The sequence below is a fragment of the Dunckerocampus dactyliophorus genome, chromosome 7 (genome assembly GCF_027744805.1).
Source record: "Dunckerocampus dactyliophorus isolate RoL2022-P2 chromosome 7, RoL_Ddac_1.1, whole genome shotgun sequence".
In the NCBI taxonomy this organism is placed as follows: Eukaryota; Metazoa; Chordata; class Actinopteri; order Syngnathiformes; family Syngnathidae; genus Dunckerocampus; species Dunckerocampus dactyliophorus.
In genome coordinates, this window is record NC_072825.1 from 30,448,510 (window position 1) to 30,467,582 (window position 19,073).

General features: G+C 44.1%; 2 protein-coding genes across 3 annotated transcripts in view; both read left to right on the top strand.

Annotated features, from left to right (window-relative positions):
• pklr (pyruvate kinase L/R) overlaps positions 1-9,136 on the top strand; it is a 39,664-nt gene extending 30,528 nt beyond the window's left edge. For both annotated transcript variants that reach the window (XM_054781039.1, XM_054781040.1), the window contains exons 10-12: positions 2,361-2,427; positions 8,234-8,348; positions 8,441-9,136. In XM_054781039.1, coding sequence (XP_054637014.1) covers positions 2,361-2,427; positions 8,234-8,348; positions 8,441-8,547 — 289 coding nt within the window. In that variant the 3' untranslated portion in view covers positions 8,548-9,136. The remainder of the gene's footprint in view (positions 1-2,360; positions 2,428-8,233; positions 8,349-8,440) is intronic.
• Positions 9,137-9,929: 793 nt separating this feature from the next.
• Positions 9,930-19,073, top strand: part of LOC129184764 (potassium/sodium hyperpolarization-activated cyclic nucleotide-gated channel 2) — a 38,406-nt gene continuing 29,262 nt past the window's right edge. The window contains exon 1 of the mRNA XM_054781038.1: positions 9,930-11,679. Within this exon, the coding sequence (XP_054637013.1) occupies positions 10,982-11,679 (698 nt within the window). The 5' untranslated portion in view covers positions 9,930-10,981. The remainder of the gene's footprint in view (positions 11,680-19,073) is intronic.

Below are 19,073 nucleotides of genomic sequence, written 5' to 3' on the forward strand. Positions count from 1 at the left end.
GGGGTGAGTGTTCAAGCTGTATTTATCGCCACAATCCCAAAGTGCAAAACACAGCAAAGCAGTGCAAAATATTAACAGTGGAAAAAGAGCAAAAAGTACCCAAAAATATTTACAACTATATATACAGTGGTGTGAAAAAGTGTTTACCCCCTCCTGATTTCTTATTTTTTTGCGTGTGTGTCACACTTGAATGTTTCAGATCATCAAACAAATGTAAATATTAGTCAATGACAACACAACTCAACACAAAATGCACTTTTTAAATGAAACATTTTATTATTAAGGGAGAATAAAATCAAAACTACATGGTCCTGTGTGAAAAAGTGATTTCCCCCCAAAGCTAATAAGTGGTTGGCCCCCCTTAGCAGCAACAACTGCAATCAAGCGTTTGTGATAACTTGCAATGAGTCTCTTACAGCGCTGGGGAGGAATTTTGCTGAATTGTTGTCATTCAGCCACATTGGAGGCTTTTCCAGCATGAAGCGCCTTTTTAAGGTCATGCCACAGCATCTCAATAGGATTCAGGTCAGGACTTGGACTAGACCACTCCAAAGTCTTCAGCCATTCAGAGGTGGACTTGCTGGTGTGTTTTGGATCATTGTCCTGCTGCAGAACCCAAGTTGCTTTCAGCTTGAGGTCACCAACAGATGGCCGGACATTCTCCTTCAGCACAATTCATGCTTCCATTCATCACAGCAAGTCTTCCAGGTCCTGAAGACCATCACACTACCACCACCATATTTTACTGTTGCTATGATGTTCTTTTTCTGAAATGTGGTGTTACTTTTACGCCAGATGTAATGGGACACACACCTTCAGACCACAGAGTATTTTCCCAAATTTTCTGGCAAAATTGAGATGAGCCTTAATGTTGTTTTTGTTCAGCAGTGGTTTTGGTCTTGGAACTCTGCCATGCAGGCCGTTTGTGCCCAGTGTCTTTCTAATGGTGGAGTCATGAACACTGACCTTAACTGAGGCAAGTGCAGTTCTTTGGATGTTGTTGTGGGGTCTTTTGTGACCTCTCGGATGAGTCCTTGCTGCGCTCATGGGGGCATTTTGGTTGGCCGGCAACTCCTGGGACGCTTCAGCACTGTTCCATGTTTCGCCATTTGTGGGTAATGGCTCTCACTGTGGTTCGCTGGAGTCCCAAAGCTTTAGAAATGGCTTTATAACCTTTCCCACTTGAACTCAGGTGTGATAAACCACAGTTAAGTTATGTTTTAACAGTAGCTTTGGATTTTTTTTCTCCCTTCATAATAAAAAGTTTCATTTAAAAACTGCATTTTGTGTTCAGTCGTGTTGTCATTGACTAATATTAATTTTTTTTTGATGATCTGAAACATTTAAGTTTCACAAACATGCAAAAAAAATAACAAATCAGGAAGGGAGCAAAGACTTTTTCACACCAGCGTATTTCCAAATGAGCCAGAAAAAAAAGGTTTAGCAATGAGTACGGCAATCATCGTCCATGCTACCTGCTGTGTAGCTCCCGCTAGACTCCAGGTAGACTCAACTACCTTCCCCCCCTTTTAAACCACATATTGGCCGTCAACAGTTTCTTTAGTATTAAAAAATAAAGAGACATTTGTTTTGCAAAACAACAGGCATAATGGGCCAAATATACTGCCACCATAAATAATAAATCCAACCAAACAATAATAAAGTTCTTTTGAGGCGTTTGAAGAACGTATGAAACGTGTCACAGGACTTCTTTAAACACATAAGTGTCATGTACCGTTGCGCCTGAACGCAGCAGCATAGTCCAGGCTTGGAGTGTCAAAACCCGATATTTTTCTGAGCGTCTGAAATACTCGCAGTTTTTTGACATTCACGGGTGTCTTACGAATGGAACCCCTGCAAGTCTGCTGTATTCCTGGTTTATTAGCCTCTGCTAACTCATTGCACCACCTGTCATAAACATTTCAACAACACCCAATCTGTTGCTGGCCGGCTTGTACAGGAATTGATTGAAGGGTTCATTGATTTTGCAGCCCACCTTTCTGGTATACTGTAATTGCTAAGGCAACAATGGTCGCTCTTATTTCATATTCCCTGGAGGTTCTACACTTGGATGAATGAATATCCTTCTGTCTCCTTTTCATAGCAGACAGGCTTGTTACAGGTTTAAAAACAAACAAACAAATGTTCGTCATTTATCCCTGAGGAAATCTACCCATGGAATTTTCTGCTTCCACATCCGTCAGGATTATTGTTTGTTTGTTGAGTTTTATGTTTGCAAACAGCTTCCCTAGCAGGGATAACACGATTTTACACTCACAAGCAACTAACATGATTTCCTCCAAATGTTACCATTGATTGTTCTGGCCTGAATATTATTATATCACACGTATGTTCTGCAGGTCGGCACACCTCCTGTCCAGATATCGACCCCGCTGTCCTATCATTGCAGTCACCAGGAGCCCGCAGGTACATCGTATTCCGTTGAAGTACATAATAACGATGTCTGTTCTTCAAATGCGGTTAAATGGCCCTCAGTGCTCTCTGTCTGGCACAAATGCACCACATTGTTCCCGTCGACGAGGCACATTTACGAGTGTTTGTTTTATGCGTCTTTCTCCACAGCTCATAGATCTTGTCTGTTTTTTGTGTTTTGAGAGCTAAAATGTGTGACAAACCGTCTAAGTAGGCCATGGCTAGATTCTAAAGGTGCACACTTTTGAGCCATGGGGAGTAAATCTGCACAGGCGTCTCGTCCGCATGCTGTAGGCACGCCGCAGGGAGGTTAAAGGTCAGGTGACTCATACAGGGCGTCACATCTGGGCCTGGTGTGGATGTGCTGAAGGCTGCTGTAGCAGGATGGCTTCAACCTGTGAAGCCGCTCCTGAAGAGGGCCTGGGGTCAAAGGGCGTTTAATGCTTAGAATCATGAAAGAGGTGCACTCACTCGGTGCATAAAGTAGCACAGGCTTAATGAAGGAGCTGGAAAATTCTAAATGAAGAGTCTAATAATGTTTATATTAGGAATGCTTCCATCGATTGGCCGATTTCCGTAAAAAACACATGATCGGCCGATTCAAAGCCGATCACAAAAACCGATTGGCGTGCGGCAAATGCTACATGTCTGCCGTGCCCCGTTGGGTCGCCAACAAAATGATGCGTCTCGTATTGAGCTGACACAGGCGACGCCAATCCATGCCAGCGTGTTTGATCACTCCCTTGTTTCTTGCATCTGCGTTCACACGCTTTGCCTCTCTGTCACTTGCATTGGCAGCGGCTAGCTAGCTAGCTCGCCAGCTGATTTTGAAGATGAAGCTCACAAAGCCTCAAAGAATATTTGCTTCAACTCTCAGTAGTTTTTTATTATAAGTTCTATTCGGACTTCATTCCTGTCTGTGATGACAAATGAGCACAAAATAGCATAAAGACGACGGCCACACGGTTTGAGTGGACATGTGCTCGGTAAATAAAGTAGCGTACAATTGAAATGTTGCCAGTCATAAACGAAAGATAAATAGCCGACAGCTCAAATTGTGATGAAAGTTGCAACCTGGACACTCAATTTATTCTCTTTTAACTCAAGCAGGACACATTTGTATTTCAGAAATATAAAAGATTTATCTGTATTATTTTTATTCTGTTAATCTTGAGCTAAAAAAAATAATTATTGAAACAATTTGGTATTACTCCAAAACATGCATCAAATTAAATTCAGATTTGTGTCAAATATGACAAAAATTGTTTCACACAAATAAAGGCAAAAAAAAGACAATCCGCCCAAACGTTTCTTTTTTAATAATTACCTATTTGCCAGGCGCCCATGGAATTGTCTCACGGCGCCCCCGACCAATACCACTCATCATAAATACATTGAAAATGTACAGTTAATCCATGTGATCCGCATCGGTATCGGCCGATCTCACTCATGGGTGATTGGTATCGGCATCCCTAGTTTATAAATTAGCCTAAATATCTTATACGGGTTTATTAGAATTGTATTTTTGTCATATTTTGCAATAAATTAGTATGAATATATTTATGATACATTTATTTTCCCTTACATTTAACTCGACTTTTTCCCCCAATATTATCAGTACTTGATGTGATTGGCTGAGAGAAATCAGCTGCTTCTGCTGCCTCATAAGGAGAAGTGAACACCATGTAATGCAGTACGCTTTTAAGAGAGAATAAAAGAGCTGAATTACGAAGATATTTATTCATAATAAAGAACAATAGCGACCCGACTATAAGACGCTATTGTTTTCCCTCAAAAAAAAAAAAAAAGTCTTCAAAACATAACTAGTCGTCTTATATGTGGGGGTCTACTCTAGAGATTCGTACATACACGCTGTAGGTGCAACACGACTTCTGTCCAAGCAAGTCAGAGCTTTTCTTCCTGTCACTCACACACCAGTGGCCTTGAGAAATGCAGCCACGACACAGAGACCAAAAATGGGTCTTGAAAAAGAGGGGTTGTCTTATACTCGATCAGCAAGGTCTTTGACGAAGGAAAAACAACAGCTTCATTTTACAAAAGTGCTTAGTCATTCATTAGTCCGCTCAGCCAACCTTCTTCCTGTTTACATTCTTGCAACCAATCAGAGCACACCAAGTTTACAAACACTTAAACTGATTAGGACCATACAGTAGAGCCCTGCATTTCGGGGGGATCGACGTAGCGGGGCCACCAGTGAATGGCAAAAAAAATGCAAATAATGAATTGTCTCTTTTTGACACACGCAACTCAAAACCTTCTCGCTAGCTTGACAAGATGTATGAATCACCATTTGCAATAAAAGTCACTGATGTAATTATCAAACGAAATTCAGCTCCAGAACCGTCCCCTTTTCTCTTCAATTGCCATTGTTCAATACAGACGGATGCTAAGAAGCTAAATGCATGTAGAAGCCCAAACCTTGCACTTATTAAACACATTTCAAGTATAAAATGTATCGGTACTCTCCGCTAATGAATGGTCATTTAAGATGATCCATGAGCAGATGAAATTGGAGTCACGCTGTAGAAGTTATAATATACTGTGTAAGTTTCACTTTTAACTAAAGTCACCTTTACACTCCTATTATTCTTTTTTTGACACCACATTGCCCAACTGTAATGCGCAGGCTATGGGATCACGGCGGGGACACAAAAGACGGCCGCCGCTTTAAGCATAGCATGCTACCGAGCTAACTAGTTAGCCTCCAATTTATAGTGCTCCCACACTATATTGCGTTTAAAAAAAAAGATGAATAAATGATGGCTGTTTCGTGCTTAACGATGGCTTCTTATTAGTCAACAAGTATTGAAAGACAAGTTCTATGTAGTATTGTGGTCACTAGGCGTCAGTAATGTTATGGGGCAAAACGTTAGATTACATTACCCGTCCCACTGCATGGAGACTGGCTGCTTAGCCAGCAGAGCCCAGCCAACAGTAGAAGAAGCAGATCAAGTGGCGGCTCTAGCAGTTCAGGACAAAGCACTCCGGATTCAGTTATACATATGGAAGATGATCTAGAACTGTCCCCTGAGTCACCGACACCCGGAGGTGCCAGTCGTGTACCTAATCCTCCGCCGAGACCTGACAACGACGATACACTTATTCAGACGAGACAAAAAGATAGAAAAATCCTTAGCGCAAAAGAATGAGGCTCTCGCAGCGCAAGTTATGGGGGAAGTTGGAAAGCAGCTTCAGCAAATTATGGAGACGACCACCTCTATGCAAAAAGAAATTCTACGTCTGAGAGGGGAAATGTCAAAAGAAGTTCAATGTCTGAGAGTGGAGAATAAAGAATTACAGGAAGGTCATGCAGCATTGAGAGCCACTCTCAAAAAGGAAGGTGAAGAAAAAGATAAAATGATTAAGCAGCTGAAAACCACCATGGATGACATGGATCAGAACACAAGAATGAGTGACGTGGTCGTGACGGGACTTCCAATCAAACCAAGGTCCTACGCCAGAGCAGTGGTGGATACTGATGAAGCGGATGAAATGGATGTCAACAAGTTGATTTTTTGCAATCGAAGGAGGATGAGGTAGACATCCAATCTATTGATACTTGCATCCCACTGTATGGGAGGAACCGTCCTACACCCGTCATCATCGTCAGATTCACTCATAGGAAATTCAAGGTTGCTCTGCTGAAACAAGGAAAGCTGAAAGGAACAAACGTCTACATGAATGACCACCTGACCAAGCGCAACGCTGAAATTGCCAAGAAAGCACGTGATCTGAGGAAGCAAGGAAGGATCCAAGGAACATGGAGTGCAAACTGCAAAATCTTCATCAAAGCAAATGGAGGACCAGAGGCCAGAGTTCTTGTTGTCAAAGACATCAAGGGCCTAGAAAGATACTGAGGTCTCCAAACATGGAAGAGTACAGCTCTAATAAGCTACAACATCTACAACTTTACAGATCACAAACAATTGGATATGGAAAAAGATATTGATCCCGATACGGAGGAGCAATACAACAACAGCTTCATCAACCACGACAACTTATCCATCATCCACATAAACAGCAGAAGCTTGTATGCAAACTTCACTAACATCAAACAATATTTGAATCAATTCAAGGAACCTTTCAAAGTAATAGCAATCTCAGAAACCTGGATCAATGCTAACAAAGGAATGGACTTGGAGCTGGAAGGATATGAAATGATGAGTGCAAACAGGAACAATGCAAATGGAGGAGGTGTGGCCGTACACGTGGACAAACATCTGAACTACAAAATGGTCAAGAATATGTCATTTGTCATTGATAACATCTTAGAATGTAAAGAAAAAGAACTTTGTAGCTTTTATATGTAAAGTCATCAATGTGGCCATCGGGCAAGAAAGGAATAGTAACAGGATCAAAACGGTTGTGGAAGCTGCAGAACAATACTTAAACATCAAACATCCAGGACATCTACATCTAAAACATTGATATGCCAGAACTACGCTGAAAAGCCACAGCATTTCTGTATGTGGAATTAAACTATGGAAGGGATTGAGTAAGGAAGTCCAACAAAGTACAGAGATGAGCACATTCATAAACAATACAAGCAGTTGATGTTTGCTAAATACAAGGCAGAAGAGTCTTCATCATCACAATGATGTTCTGTCAGGCTTGTTTTGTTTTTACTGTTATTTATTATGACACTGATTATTATATAAATCATGAGATGGAATCCAGGAAGTGAACTACATGTACTGTACTAGATGTAGAATAGATGGGGGGTAGGATTAAATAAGCTTTGCTTCTTCCTACTCCTTTTGGACATGTGGAACTGTGAAAGAATGATTCATGAGATGTATTCCATTGGAACCTTCATGTTCAGATAAACCAAACCAAACCAAAACCAAACATGCCATAGCTCAGATCAAGTGAAAAAAATGATCTCTCCTTCTGTGTGGAAGTGGTAAGTTTTTGGCTTCTTTGTCCTTCTCCACTCTGTTTGAAACACTTTCTTAAGTTTAGAATAAGTACGTTGGAGAGGTTAGATTGGTAGCGTGCTCTGCTCGCGGTGGCCGTCTGTTGTGTCCCTGCACAGGTCCCTTAGCTGCAATGTGGTGTAAACAAAGAATAATAGGAGTGTAAAAGTGACTATAGGGGTGTTTTTTTATGTCTAGTAGTAGTAGTAGTAGTAGTAGTAGTAGTAGTAGTACTTTATTAATCCCATAGCAGGGAAATTCACCTGTTACAGCAGCAAGCAAGATACGCAAGTAAAGAATACATAGACATAGTGAATACAACATGGTTCAGGTGGTGCAGGTGTTGTAGAGCCTGACAGCGGTCGGTATGAAGGACCTGCGGAACCTCTCCTTCTTACACCGTGGGTGTAACAGTCTGCTGCTGAAGGAGCTGCTAAGGGAACCCACAGTGTCATGTAGCGGGTGAGAGGTGTTGTCCATGATGGATGTCAGCTTAGCCAACATCCTTCTCTCCCCCACTTCCTCCACGGAGTCCAGAGGACCGTCCAGGACAAGTCTAGAGGGCTCTAATAATGTTAAAACGTGTATTTAAAAAGTCATAAGCAGGATTTCTACGCTCTAGCTATGAAAATACTCAGTTTATTCATATTGAATCCTACTTCACGGAAATTCACTTATCACACTCGAGTCTGGAACCAATTAACTGCGATAACCGCGGTACGGCTATATTTTTGGGAAAAAAAACACGCAAATTTGCGTGGCCGTGAATGCCGAATGGCAAGTATGTGGGGATCCACATCTGTCATTTTTTCACCTCCACGTGTCCACGCAAACCTTCCAGCTTTGTGACTGTTGTCGTTAAGGTGGCGCGTCAGTCCCAGCTGCGACGAGGGGTCTTTCCCGTCCTCTTCCACCCTCTGCCTGCCCCCGTCTGGGCCGACGATGTTGACAACCGTGTCAACTTCGGCATGGATATAGGTGAGTGTGACTTTTTTTGTTCTGTCTTCAGGGTGTTGTGTGTGTGGTTTTGGAGAGTCACACTGGTGTTGTGTGTTTTGTGGTGGCCTTAGGGAAGGCGAGAGGATTCCTCAAAACAGGGGACATGGTGATAGTGGTGACAGGCTGGATCCCTGGGTCAGGTCACACCAACATCATGAGAGCAGTCAACGTTCAGTAATGCTGCAATGACTCACCGCTACTCCATCAGCTTATCAGCGAAAGCGGGGTGACATGACACAACTTGATAAAGCTTTCCACACCTGTGTCACATGTTAAACACCACAGCGGGTTTCTAACATTCCCTATGGGGGCCGCCTCTCATGTTTCAAAAGCAATGACTCCTTATTAATAAAACTTGAACTATTCATGAAGTATTCTGCTGTCTTGTGCGTGATCAGAATGAAGTGTGTGGGGTTTAGACGTGTCCTGAGATAAAAATGAATACAGCCTCTGCATATCTTTATTGAGTCTGGCCTTCATTCCAGTCACAGTCTTCATCTCCGCTGCTGCCATTCTTTGTTTTATGAGCACAGATATGAGAGAGAGGTGAGGACGCCCGTGGCCTTTTGTCTATTGAGATGACCCAGATGCCACGTCTGCACACGGTTCCTTCATGAAGTCATGACATAGACCTTCATAGGTCTTTGGAGGGCCTTCATGAACATATTTATGTATCAGTCAGTCAGTGTGTGTTTGTTAGCACCATCCAGTACACTTCAGAGTCGTATTGTTTCTCGGCCTGTCAAATGATTAAAAATTTGCTGAAAAAATACAAAACAATTTTTTTTTTATCAGATTGGGACGTGTATCCTGCACTTTTTCAAAAGTCAGTTTTGGTCCCCCGTCCAAAAACAACATTACGCTGCAATCAGTCACCCTCCATGTAGTCAGAATGCTGCAATCTTGATCACATGACATTTTTATATGATTCGACTGCGGGATTGATAGTCCAATCAGACTCCTCCGAATCAACCCGTCGACTAGTCAAACTCTTCTACGACACCCCGACTACAGCCACCTTGAACTCATATTACCAATGTAGTAGACATACGAAGAGAAAATAAGCAGTATAAGACAAAAGACTCGTGCTTGTGATGTAAATGTGTTCCGGTGCAAGGGGAGCTGAGTGGGAGGTGGGCAGGAAGTGGCGTCAGGGGTTCAGAGTAGGGATTGGCTCCGAGCCGATTTTTTTAAATAGTCCTGCCGATCCGATCCTTTTTTTTTTTTTTTTTTTTTTTTTAGTAATAAGCTTTTGTTAGAGTGAACCCGCGAAAGTTTCAAGGGATCGCTGCATCCACATTTTTTCATGCGACTGTATGAAAAGAAAGACAAAGAGCGCCCTCTGGTGGGGCACTGCTCCCTTTGCCCCTAATGCAAAATAGTCATCCAGTGTTTGTGTTCCATAACCATGGCAGCTAAACATAACCGTATTTTATATTTATTAGAAATGTTTTGACATTGTCCTTGTGCCACAATCATGTCATTTCTGGTGCGGGTCACGCCCCACAGCGCGTGGGGATGACGCACCGCCTCCACCTGCTAGCGTGCGCGTGCCGGTAAAATGGATAAAGTGGCGGTATTGTGACTGTGACGTCACAATAGACATATTCAATCCGTACCTTAAAAAGGGCGCGTCTATAGCTGTTTTTATGTGTTTATCATTAGGCGTGGGTGGGACTGGCTGCAACCTCGCGAGGTGAAGTTAAAAAAAAAAATCCACGCGTGACGTCACAAGCCTGGCTGCTTCCCTGCGAGCGTGGAAGAAGGCGCAGCGACTTTGACCGCTCAACAAGTTGTTTGGTTTTGTCAGACACCTTCCTTTGGAGACAAAAGAAGAGGACATCATCCTCCTCCTCCTCATCGTCGTTGTCACGACAGGTGGACACAATGTCACGGAGGGTCCGCGCGAGTAGGAACATGCGTGTGATGATGAGGGACGCAAGAAGGTCTGCAGCTTCCCAGCACCTGACCGTGTTCCGGTACCACTGATCCCGCTTGAGGAAGAGGTCCAGTCAGGGTGAGCGACGCTTCAGACGCGCCTTCCCTCCCGTCATCACCATTACGCTCCTTTTACCCACCCGTGGATGTCATCATGCCTCCTTTTAGGTGGCTCGTTGTTGCTTTTTGCGCCGCGCCTGGCAGAGTGGGTGCCTAATTCAGTGCGCCCTTCATGTCCACCAACGACCCCCTGACAGCGGATCAAATGTCCTTGTCGTCCGTCTTTATCACCCTCCGAATGGCGTGAGTGTTACCGGAGGGACGTCCATCATCATTATCATCATCATCATCTTCATTGATTTTGGGGACCGGGAATCCGGTGCCAGTGTGACGGCGCGATGAGGGCGGCTGTGCAGAGGAGAGGGAGGGCCTCCGGCGGAGCTTTCAAGGACGAGCAATGATAGGCAAACATCTGGGAGGACAGACGTCACACATCATTTCAATGGAGCCTTTTTATCTTCCCCAAGGGCACTGAGGGCTGGGGAGCGGGGAGGGGAGTTTCCACATTTTGGGGTCCTCCATGACCTGATCACTTTTCTCAATGTCATATTTATCCTACTGATATTACCACCTAGAGTTTTATTTTTTGTTGTCAGATTCATCTTCCTCTGAGGATGGAGGGGTTGGTCGGAGGGGTTGCCGCCCCCAGCAGTGCAGCTGGGTCTGGGGGTGACAGCCTCCCTAGACGTAATGGAGGGGACTCAAAGAGGCGCAGTAAGGGCAGCCTGCCCTCCCCAGGCTACAGACTCTCCCAGGCTTCACTGGAGGGAGAAAAGGCTTCTTTTGGGGGGGATGCAGCCTCAGGGGGCCGTGGCCGCCGCCTCTCCATCATGAGCTCCTCCACCAGGGACGGCCTTCCCTTTCGCACGGCGGGCACACCGACCACCCCTGTGCCCCTGCCGCCCCCACCGCCGCCCACCTCCTCCACAGCCCACCCTCCGCCTCGCTCGGTGGGCTTCGCCACATCCCGCGCCGCCCTGGCCTCCACGTCCTCCTCCACGGGGACCGGTGTGATGGTGGTGGCCACCGGCACGGAGACCACCACCACCACGGCTTGCAACACCACGGCGGTGGGGACACCTGAGATGGTTGGTCAGTCAGCGCTGGGCGGGTTCGGCATGGGGCTGGACGGGGAGGACTACAGCAACTCCAACCAGAGCACCTTCATCCAGAGACAGTTTGGAGCCATGCTGCAGCCCGGCGTCAACAAGTTCAGCCTGCGCATGTTTGGATCCCACAAAGCGGTGGCTTTGGAGCAGGAACGACTCAAATCAGCCGGTGCATGGATCATACACCCCTACAGCGACTTCAGGTATGGACACGCACGTTCCAAAACAGCCCACATCACATCATTTGCTTGTGTAACCATGCAAAGATGGACTAGTCTCCCTTGGTGTGCATAATGAAAAAGCAGTAGGAAGAAGCAGAGTTTATTCCAACCTTGTCCATGTCTCAGCAATTACTGATAGTTTGGTCACTTCCTGTATTTAACACGCTGCCATTTTCTAACTGGGGGAGAAAATATTGAAAGGTCATACAAAATGATTACACAAATAGAAAAAAATGACATCGAGATGGATAAATACATGATGGATAGATTGGATATAATGCAGGAGTTGTGTAATTGATCAATAAACTCAGCATATCCAATAGGATTAGAAATTCAGGATAAATTGGATATTATGGTTCTCTTCATCCTCCATTTACCTTGGAAGACCACTTGCTGATACTGTCTAGCAAACGCTTCATGTTGATATGCAAGCAAATAAAGATTTCCCCCCCATTCAGGTCATTATTATCATCTCTTGTTGTAAAAAAACTGCTTTATTGGCAGCTTTTTGTTGTTTGCTTTGTGCATGATTTTAGCTGTTTGAAAATCTCGCAGATGAATACAGTTCAATATTTGTGATTTGGATGAATGGAGGCGGAATGGGAGAAACGGGAGGTTAAGACATTGTGCAGTGACACGCCAAAGGATAAAAGACAGAAGATGACACAAGAATAGGCGCTGGGGGTGCGGGAAGAGCAGGCATGGGGTGGGTGTGGGGTTACGTAAGAGACAAAGTGCAGGTGACAAGTTGTCCGATTTAGGCAGCAACACAACGCTGGCAGGTCTCCACTTGTGCGATAGCAGGAGTTAAAAATACTCTTCACTCCACTGGTGATGTCTGGTGGTCGCATGCAAATTAGGGACCAGGATGTCATCAAGGAAGCAGCACACAAAAACGACTGCAATGTCCAAGCGTGGAAAAAACTCATGATGGACATCTATCGTTTGCTTTTGCTTTGGGAGAATATCTTTCTGAATGTTCTGAACTCCCGCTTCCATGCCGGTGTACTTGTAATGAGCACAATAATAGCTCATCTTCACCCCCCCAGCTGATGTACTTCTTTAGACTAATGGAAAACATTGGTGTGAACAAGTGTTTAATAAGTTGTGAGGGCCGAAACCTGGATTGTGTGTGCGTGAACAATGGCAATTGAAGAGAGAAGAGGGCAGGGCTGAATTAATTAGTTCATCAGAACTGTCACTTTGATTGCAAACGTTTATCCAGAATCTTAGAAGAATGTCAGTGTCAACTTCTCACGCTCACATTCATACCTTTATACATTCAATTCAGAGTCACAATTAGCAATTAGCAATAACATACCCCGCCTCTCGCCCGAAGTAAACTGGGATAGGCTCCAGCATACCCCCACGACCCTACTGAGGATAAGCGGTATAGAAAATGGATGGATGGATCAATTTCTCATGTTTTATTGGTATTCACTGGTGGTCCTGGACCCTACCCCCACAAAAAGCTCTACTGTATTAGATAATTGTCATGCATTCCTCGTGTTGATGAATTTGTTTCTGATCCAAATGAAGACCTTGGCAGAGGTCCTCTGCTGGATTTGATAGCGTTTTGTGTTTTCACGCAGAGAGAGTGAAGGAAACAAACAGCAGTCGGTGTTGGAGGATCGGACTGAGCTGTTCTGTGAGTCAACAGCGCCTGAGGAGAAAATGACTGTTGAGGTTGTTAATTTTGGCTTTCCCTCAAGGAGAGAGTCTCTCATTCTGATCAGAACAAACAAGTGGCTTTTACATGTCAAGTTATCCCGTCTGCTGGCTGAAATTCTCTCCTGGACATGCCGCCGCTGTCTTTCCGTGTGGGTGTGACGGCGCTCCTAATCTCCAGACGGACCGAGCAACAATGGAGGACTTGATCCCCAAGGCTCCTGGCCCACATTCGTCTCATCAGGGCCCGCTATTGTGTTGTCTGTCATTTTGACGACAGCTGGCACCGTCTTCACTCAGGTGATATAAGAGGAAGGCCGGGCTGGAATCTCAGTCCTCGCGCACACAGACCTCCCTTGTTAATAATTCCAATTACTCCTATCACAAGATTACAATTGGATTTGGATGAATTATGCATGCCGTTGTAAATTATGCAGGTTGAGTATGCATGATGCATAATTGAGTCAGTCATCTAACTTTTCATTTAAGTACCTGCAGTCTGCGTAGAGACAGATTACTCTTAAAGCCCCCTTTACACCTTCTTGTCCCACCACTGACCTTCAGCACAGCAGCTTGTACGTCTGTGCTGTTTATAGACGCTGTAGACCGGGGCTCGATTACCTTTGGACATTCGTTTCATTCGGCACCGTGAGAGCCAGGTAGCACTGCGAAGAACAAGGGTATGCAGTGTTCCCCTCGCTACATCACGGTTCACCTTTCGCGGACTGGCTCTTTCGCCAAATTTTTTAAAGTGCAATTTTGCACGTTTTTTTAACAGCGTATTGTGTTCTGCGTCCTTGTGGTGTATTAGAGTGAGCCATCGATGCTCTGTTGTATGTTTCTGTTATTGTATTTACCACTGCCACCCTGCTTCCCTCATTTATCGCGGGGGATAGGTTCCCAAAATAGCCTGCAAAGAGTGAACTTTGCGAAGTAGCCAGCTATGTTTGTACAATGATGATACATGTTTTAAGGCAGTAAACCCCTCACCATACGCGTTATACGCTTTTCTCAGACAAGCAATAACATTTTCTCGTATTTCTCTCCTTTTAAATCCTCTCAAAGTTCAAATTTCATTAGAAGTTGAATGATCAACCGACTAGGTTGGACACAAGAAATTATTAAGTGACTCGTATTTCACTCCTCAGATCGTGGCTTGTCCCGGTGCCGTTAGGATGTAGCTTTTTTGTATCCTGGTTAGAACACATTCCTCCTCCTCGTCCTCCATGAACCGCTAGCAACCATACAACAGGAAACAGGCAGTCCTGCATGAAGGAGATTGATGGACAATGGTCTACAGCCAGTCAGAATGCAGAAGACAATGGGCGGATTCTCCCTTAGCCAATCAGGAGGGTTGTGGCTGTATACATACTGCCACAAAGTGGACAGTCTTCAACTCTCACATGAGTAGACAGCACCCTCTACCGGTAGCAGTGGTAAATACAATAACAGACACATGCAACAGAGCACCGATACATCGCTCTAATACACCACAAGGACGCAGAACACAATGCGCGTTCATACGCTGTTAAAAAAAAACAAGCAAAATTGCTTCTAAAAAAATCAGCGAAAGAGCGAATCCGCGAAAGGTGAATCACGACGTAGCGAGGGAACACGGTGTACTCATGTGAGACTGTCCATTTCGTCCCAGTATGTCACAACAGTCCTGGCTGGCTCAGGGAGAACCCGCCCATTGTGTTCTGTGTTCTGATTGGCTGTAGATCATTGTCAATCAATGTTCTTGCAGGACTGCTAAAAGAAGGCAGAAGTTACGCAGCTGTCAGGCGCCTGGAATACTGTAAGTCAAGGGTCACCAACCCGTCCATCGCCTGCTACTAGTCAATCTTTAGGACTGCCGGTTGATCGCGAGAATATTAGAAAAAAAAGGTGTGCATTTAGACCACTGAACACGCCCGTACGCCTCTCCGCTACCCAGGCACGCAACTCTCAGGCTCCAGCCAGGAGCCCACTTCCTCAAACCCGACCGGAGGTACCACGAGTGCACACACGTACACCGGCTTGCCTCGCACTCACAGGTTAAGCGACAAGGCGAGACAGAGTGTCAGCGTGCGGCGATGTGCCTGCTCACGCAACAGTAATTATTGCACGTTGTGGCTCAATATCAGCCTTAGCTACCTCCAAAATACAACTCCATAGTTTTACACCTCCAAAAAACACACGCTCGTTAGGACTGACTGTTGTAACGCAGCCCCTCTCCCCTCAACCGCCACAGCCTAACGGCGCCAGGACAAAACACGATCAGAGGAGTGAAATACGCGTGAGTCCCCACACAAACGTTCCTTCTCCTCACGATGACAGCATTTCGTTCACATTTTGTGAAATTACGCAAGGTTCCGGCCTACGTGCTGTGGTCCACGTGAGGCGCCACTGCGAAAAACACATCATTTATAAGTCATATGACATAAGTCATATATAAGTATATATAGGAGAGTATGAGTCATTTTCTGATCTTGGAAAAATGTAAAAATAAATAAATACAATAAAGAAGTGCTCAACCCGAGTAAATAATGGGGGGGGCCCTTTCAGTCTAAACATCACAACGCAGTAGTAGTGCTTGCAATCACATCGGCTTCCCCGCTGCTGCATTTTCGGTAAATGCATATTTGGTAGTCCAGTTGCTGTTAAAAGTCCAGTGTCTACTTTTCTCATTTTTTTTAGCGTTGATAGCGCCGAATTTATTTAAATGCGAGCCGTCCTCTTCTGCTGCTGCTTCATTCTGATGGGTACAGCTCGCTGTTGCCCCCTGCAGCGCGGAGGAAGTACTGCATGAAAGCGTGTGATTCATGAGACAAGGGGTGTCCAAACTTTTACCAGCGAGGGCCACGTAGTGAAAAAGGAAAGGCTGCCACTTTGATATTTAGTAAAGCAACACATGTACTGTAGAGATGCTAGCAAGTTCTATACAGTCGTGCTCTAAAGGATTCATAGCCTTGCTAATTCTTGGGATTTTTTTCATTTAACGATGAAATGAATGCATTTTTTCAAGTTTGCGTGTGAGTTTGTGTGAACAACAATGGAAAGAATGACAACAATACAAAATTCAAGGAAATCTTTATTTCGTGGGTATTTTATTGATGGATTCCCTAAAAATGCCACGTTCAAAATGATTCATACCCCTGGCAATATTTCAGATAAAATGTGCCAAATGTGGTCATGTTTCTCCAGTAGTTACCTCAAGGTGTCACTGTGGAACTAAAAAACCCTTAATATTGTTGACCAAATGTTAAACACTGATCTAAAAACTAAATAAGACTTCTTTCCAGAAGAGTATCAATAGCGGAAAAGTGTTCAGGTCATTCTCAATTTCTGGTCATCACGGTCAAGAAGGAGCTCAGCAAGGACCTCCATCAGGGTCGTGTAAGCGCCCACAGTGAAGGAAAGGTTACAAGGCCGTTTCCAAGCAGTATGAGGTCCCTGTGGCAAGCGTTCAGAGCATCATCAACAAGCACGAGAGGTTCAACACTGTTAACAACCTCAGTGGGCGTGGCAGGAAGCGTAAGGTGTCGCCCAAACTTACCAAGAAAATCTGCAACAAGAACCCACAGACCAACCAAGGCCCGAATTAAAACACTAGACCAGGGAGGGACAAAGGTGTCACGGTCAACCATCGAGCAAGTCCTGCACCGAGGAAGACACATCTGGAAGCTCGCCTGGCCTGTTCTAGACGTCATCTGAAGCAAGATCCCAGCTTTTGGTCAACTATTGTGTGGTCTGATGAGATGAAGTTGGGGTTATTTGGCCATATGGATGCTTGATAAGTCTGGAGGAAGAAAGGAGAAGCCTACAGGCCAAAGAACACGGTGCCCACTGTCAAGTATGCTGGTGGAAACATCATGCTGTGGGGATGTTTTTCCTCCAGCATCACAGGGAGTCTCATCAAGGTCCAAGGAATCATGAAAAAGGAGGAATACATCAGGATCCTTGACCAAAATGTGAAGCAATGTGCTGAGAAACCCCAGCTTGGCCACAACTGGATGTACCAGCAAGACAATGACCCTAAACACACCGCCAAGGGAGTGAAGAAATGCTTCAAGGACAACGATGTCAACGTCCTGGAATGGCCAAGTCCAAGTCCTGACCTACATCCCATCGAAAACGTGTGGCATCACTTGAAGACCAAAGTGATGGCTCGGAAACTGACCAGCCTGACGCAGCTTGAGGCTTTTGCCAAGGAAGAATGGGCCAACGTCCCACAGGAGACACGCAGGAAGCTTGTGGACACGCACGAGAACCGTCTCGAAGCAGTGATAAAGAACAACGGCTATGCTATTGACTAGTGAAGGAAGACAATGGACGAGGGTATGAATCATTTTGAACATGGCATTTTTTGGGAATCCATCAATAAAATACCCCTGAAATGAAGATTCCTTTGAATTTTGTATTGTTTTCATTATTTCAATTTTTATTCACCTACAGTAGAACTGATTCACAAACTTGAAAAACTGCATGCATTTCATCACTGAATGAAAAACTCCCAGAATTAGCAAGGCTATGAATCATTTTGAGCACGAAATTTCATCTCAGCTTTGTCTTATAAAGCATATTGTTCATGTAAACTTTGCTTTTTTTCATTTCATTTTGGAACTATTTCAGCTTTCTTCCTAAATAATCCTCATAAATTTTCATCTGGTAATATTATAACTTTATTTCCATAATATTTTGAATGTATTCCCATAATATCATAACTTTTTCCCCAAAAACATTTTCCAAAAATTACAGCTTTATTTTGTTTTGTTTGTTTCTCATAATATTATGACTTTTATTTTATTTTTTTTAAAAAGAACAGTTTTTTTCTTTCATATTTCAGCTCTACGCTTCTACACGCAACAAAAATATAAACGCAACACTTTGGTTTTTGCTCCCATTTTTTATGAGATGAACTCAAAGATGTAAAACTTTTTCCACATACCCAATATCACCATTTCTCTCAAATATTGTTCCCAAGTCTGTCTAAATGTGTGATAGTGAGCACTTCTCCTTTGCTGAGATCATCCATCCCACATGACAGGTGTGCCATATCAAGATGCCGATTAGACACCATGATTAGTGCACATAGGTAAGTTTCAGGAAAATATCAGTTCCTGACTAAAAAAGGGAGAAAAGCAAGAAAGCAAGAAAAGATACATGTCAAGCATAACTTTGCTTTTGTGACAGCTCAAATATCTAAACAACTATACCAACATAAACAACAATAAGGGTTGTTTTACATCACAATAACAAATTATTTCCAAATATAAGACCATCAACTATTTACAATTTTCACATTTGGAACTGAGCTATGTGTGTGAATGAGTGTGCACGCGCGTGCGTGTGTGTGTGTGTGCATGCGTTAAAATTTCTCGACAATGCGTAACCTTTTGCACGCTACACTCCTCTACACTCTCTCACTTCCTCCTTGCTGTCATGTGTGATTTTTCCATCGACATGATCCCTGCTGAGCTCCTATCAAATGCATGTCTGCCACCTTGTGGCCGTTTTTATGGCTTAAGGTTGCTCTGAAGTGAAATGCATTAGTGGGGAGTTGCGTCATCGCCTCTTTTTGCCTCTCACGAAAAAGACGTATGACTACGTTGCTCGGATCGGGCATTCAGGTTTATAATAACTACGTCTTTGATATTGAATGAGTTAGTATTTCAATTTTATTCTACCAAAATGACGTCATATTTCCTCATAATATTATTCTTGTC